General features: G+C 40.3%; 2 protein-coding genes across 2 annotated transcripts; both read right to left on the reverse strand.

Annotated features, from left to right (window-relative positions):
- Nucleotides 1–1,293: 1,293 nt before the first annotated feature.
- LOC134623334 (GTPase IMAP family member 2-like) lies at nt 1,294–3,280 on the reverse strand. The gene is made up of 2 exons (XM_063468480.1): nt 2,670–3,280; nt 1,294–1,525 (listed from the first exon to the last, which is right to left on the reverse strand). The coding sequence occupies exons 1-2, from the start codon at nt 3,278–3,280 to the stop codon at nt 1,294–1,296; spliced, it is 843 nt and encodes a 280-aa protein (XP_063324550.1).
- A 419-nt stretch (nt 3,281–3,699) lies between these two features.
- LOC134623335 (GTPase IMAP family member 9-like) lies at nt 3,700–4,696 on the reverse strand (the record flags this gene model as incomplete). Its single annotated transcript, XM_063468481.1, has 1 exon — nt 3,700–4,696. A coding segment is annotated over one exon (819 nt), but the record flags the coding sequence as incomplete, so codon positions are not given.
- Nucleotides 4,697–4,699: the final 3 nt, after the last annotated feature.

Here is a 4,699-nt window from a genome sequence, read left to right on the forward strand (position 1 = left end):
AGGCGTTCGACTCAGTGAGATGGTCCTTTTTATACAAAGTGCTTGAGAAGTTTAATTTTGAAGCTGTAAATACTTGAGATGTTAATATAAAATCTGCTGTGGGCCCTGTGTGGATGCACCCCCATCTGCGGCTGCTTGGGAAAAGTATGGGTTTGTCCTGCACGCTTGACCCCACAGTTTACCCACAGCTATCCACTGTGTGTCCACACAGGCATGTTTGCTGGGTAGAAGCTGTAAGAAAAGACCTAGGAGCAGATTAGAATAAAGTTTTAAAAAATAGTATAAAAGAGAATCTATTGGTTTAGGTGAATAAAAGTAAAATGTGTTTAAAGACGGTTTTAAACCAAAACCCTGGAAATTAACCAAAAAATTCTGACTTTTAGTTCAACATTGCTCACTACATCATTGATCTAGCTTCCCCTTCTGGTGAAAATAAAAAAGATACACTGAATTACAACAGCAACTGTTACATCTGCCACAGCAATTTCTTGGTCACTACTTAGCCACATCGGTTGATCTTTGTCAGTAACGTGTCTGCACCAGCTAACATGTCCCTACGTGCCATTTAGAGTGTACCATGGATGTAAACAACATAAATAACAGGAGCAGGGCTGTGAAGTTACAGACATCCACTGACACATCACAAATGGCTGGGTGCAGGATTTGTTCACATTTAGTCCACAAGTCTGCAACAATACAGTCTTGACTGCAGAGGTACACTAACTTGGTTATGATCAAGCAAAGATATCAGTAACTACCAAATGAAATGATAATAATGTAGACAGCCAAAAATGAATCAACCATAAAAATCAAGTCAATATGATAAATACAGCATCTCAATTTCAACAGTATATATTGAAAATTAGGTGTGTGGGGAAAATATGGTGCAGATTACGAGCTGCTGATGTCTAGTGAATAGTTTCATTTTTCATTCAACGCTTTTAACATGCATATCTAGTGCCTTCCCCTTAATTCTACACTGAACAAAAATATAAACTCAACACTTTTGTTTCTACTCCCATTTTTCATGAGCTTAAGATCTCAAACATTTTCTACATACACAGATGACCCGTTACTCTCAAATATTGTTCACAAATCTGTCTAAATCTGTGTTAGTAAGCACTTCTCCTTTGTCGAAATAGTCCATCCCACCTCACAGGTGTGGCATGTCAAGGTGCTGATTAGACAGCATGAATATTGAACAGGTGGGCCTTAGACTGCCCACAATAAAAGGCCATTCTGAAATATGGAGTTTGATCACACAGCACAATGCTACAGATGTCCCAAAACCAGTTAGTATCTGGTGTGGCCACCATTTGCCTCACGCAGTGCAAAACATCTCTGTTGTATAGAGTTGATCAGGTTGTTGATTGTGGGCTGTGGAATGCTGGTCCACTCCTCTTCAATACCTGTGCAAAGTTGCTGAATATTGGTAGGAACTGGAATACGCTGTTGTATACGCCGATTCAGAGCATCCCAAACATGCTCCCCCACATGACGCCACACACGCTGTCTGCCATCTGCCCTGAACCCGATGAGGAAAACGAGCATGCGGATGAGCTTCCCTGAGATGGTTTCTAACAGTTTGTGGAGAAATTCTTTGGTTATGCAAACCAAAAAAGTGTCCAAACAAGGCCCTTTTCAGAACAATGCAGGCTTTTATTGAAATGGTTCACTTTTATTGTTATGGGTTAACACTGGATTAGCACTGTTGCCTCACAGCAAGAAGGTCCTGAGTTCGATCTCACCACCTGGCCCAGGCCTTTCAAGTTTGTATGTTCTCTCCAGGTACTCCAGCTTCCTCCCACCCATGACCATGACAAGGATACGTGGAAGAAAATGGATGGGTTAACCTAAAGTGATTGCTAGTAAGAGGCGGTAAAACTACTCATTAATGTCTTAACACAATATAATACAAAGCAGCTGCAGTGGAGGCGGATGTGCACTGTTTCAAATGCAGAGAGGTGGGTGGCAGCTCCTTTCAGACTGATTTTACAGCGTGAGAGAGGAGGACAAAAATGAATTCAAAGTTGTGGCCAAAAAACTTTTGTTTTATAATATTTCAGTTTCACAATCAGTAAAAAAAACAGTGAAAAGAAATCATGGTAAACCTGCTGCATTGTAGTCATTTCCTGCAGTCATTTCTACTCAATTAAACCTCAAACATGTTAATAGTGAGAAGCTTCTATACAAAGCCAATTCATAAACTGTGTCTCAGCAGATTTAATCAGATCAAATCTATGGAGATCTACTTTAACCTCCTAAGATCCAAACTTTTAATTTCTCTTTGATATTTGGGCTGATTGGGACCTGATGATTGTAAAAACAAACAATTACCAGATTTTCTTCTACCTAATTTTTGTTTCTAAGAGAAATGAGAGCCACATATGAGGATATTCATTTAAAATTTCGATAGAACAGTAGCAGTATAATGTCCTTCTAAGTGGATATCAGGACCTTGTAGAGCAACATTGAGTATTTTGGCCTAAATAACCCAAAATGTGATGTCCACATATGTGGACGCCAGGTCCTAGGAGGTTAATTACTTATTCTGAGCACTGAATAACCACTTCCAGATGTAATAAATCCCTCTGACGGCTAATGAAATGCAGACCAACCACAGCATCTGTTTAATCCTAAAATCTCTGGGTATTAAACTCCAGACTGACCCCTCTGACTGAGACCTCTCATAGTACAACTGTCCTCCCTCACAGATGTCATTTATCTTCTCCAGCAGCTTTTGGACCTGATCCCTGTTTTCCATGTTGTTGTTGAACACATGGTACACACCGCTGCAGCTCTTCAGCAACTGCTGGATGTTCTCGTCCTCTTTGGTGAACATTTCCATGTCAATGTCGGTGTTTTCCAGTCGGTCTCCGTAGGTGAACAGCAGCATGGTGTGTTTGGAGACATCAGTGCCCAGCATCTTCTGCAGAGCTTTCAGTCCTTCCTGCTCCTGTGGGGTGAATCGTCCAAGCTGGAGGACGAGGATGAAAACATGAGGACCTGGAGAACTCAGCTGGAGAGCTTTTTCCAGCTCTGCTTTCACCTCCTGTGCAGACAGCCGAGTGCTGACAAGTCCAGGGGTATCTACCACAGAGACTCTTTGACCCAGAACATCAGCTTCTCTCTTCTTACTGCTCAAAGTCAGAGGGCTCAAACTGATCCTACAGTTAAACTCCTTCTTGCCCAGGATGGTGTTTCCTGTTGAGCTCTTCCCAACTCTCTCCTGACCCACCAGCACCACCCTCAGGTCAGAGTCTGAAACAAAACAGGCCATCAGGGGGTTGGCACAAGTCTGAGCATCAGTGCACAGTTCAGAAAATACTCTCAATCAACCGAAGAAATAAGACATTAGTAAAAAAAACAAAAAAAAACAAATATATATATATATACATATATATATATATATATATATATATATATATATATATATATATATATATATATATATATATATATATTTATATGGAAGAAAAACATTGCACCATATGTTTATTTTTATTTATTGAAAGAAATAAAATATACTGGATACATGAAATCAGATCTCACTCTTGTTTACACAAACAGATTAGACATCAGTACCAATCTTTCAGAAGATTGATTTCTTATGACTCTAAACCAGTGAGCTAACAATGCTACAAGTTACAGAGTCCCATGAATGTCCCATAATCAAAAAATAAGTATTTATTAGTTTTTGTTTGAAATGAAGATGTTCCTCTAACACCTGAAAGCAGCAAGAAAAAAAAAACAGCAAGGAAAGATGCTGCATTGTGCTGAAAAAGCAGACAATTACTGAAAAATCTGGTTATTTATTTGTATCTCTGTTATGATGTGATTTCATAACCTGCACCTGAGGTATAATTAATACCCAATTTTACTGTATGATGCATGCTTTCTCTGTCACAGCCATCGCTGCAGACACAGTGGCTCCCACTACTGCTCCCAGTTGAGCTCCTACTGCAGCTCCTACTGCAGCTCCTGCAGGCCCTCCCAGACCGAAAACACTAGCTCCAACACCAGCTCCAACAGAAGCACACTTTAAAACAGCCCAAATGAATTTGTTACTACTCTCTGCCCTTCTTCTTGCTTCTTCAAAATCCATCTGAAGATTTTCTCCCAGAAGGCGCTCCATTTCTTCTCTTTTTGCTTTCTGGGCATCTTTGAACATACTGCTGGTGTAGTATTTTCTTCCATTTCTCTGAACCATTGCATTGATTTTCGTCAGCAGTTCTCGGACTTGCGATTGACCTCCATCTCTGTTGTTAAAAACATGATATCCTCCAGAGCATTGATTAATGAGTTCTCTAACTTGCTTATTTTCACTCATTAATTCTTCTATGCTGTTTTCTCCCAACAAGTCTCCATGTGTGAACAAGACCATAGTGTAATTTTTTGCTTTCTCTCCAAACATCTCCTGAATGATTTCTACAGTTCTTTGTTCTTCTGCTGTGAATCTGTTGACCTGCAGCACAACCAGGAACACTTGAGGACCAGGAGCAGCAAAGGAGATGCACGTAGCGATCTCTGCAAACACCTCGTCATTTGACATTCTGGTGTCAAACAGACCTGGAGTATCAATCACAGCCACTGTTTGACGGCAGACAACAATTTCTTTCTTCTCACAGGCTGTTGTAACAGAAGAGAAAGATGGACGAGATTCAAAAGCATTTCTCCCCAAGATAGTGTTTCCTGCTGC

The sequence above is a fragment of the Pelmatolapia mariae genome, unplaced genomic scaffold (genome assembly GCF_036321145.2).
Source record: "Pelmatolapia mariae isolate MD_Pm_ZW unplaced genomic scaffold, Pm_UMD_F_2 NODE_ptg000566l+_length_73125_cov_1, whole genome shotgun sequence".
In the NCBI taxonomy this organism is placed as follows: Eukaryota; Metazoa; Chordata; class Actinopteri; order Cichliformes; family Cichlidae; genus Pelmatolapia; species Pelmatolapia mariae.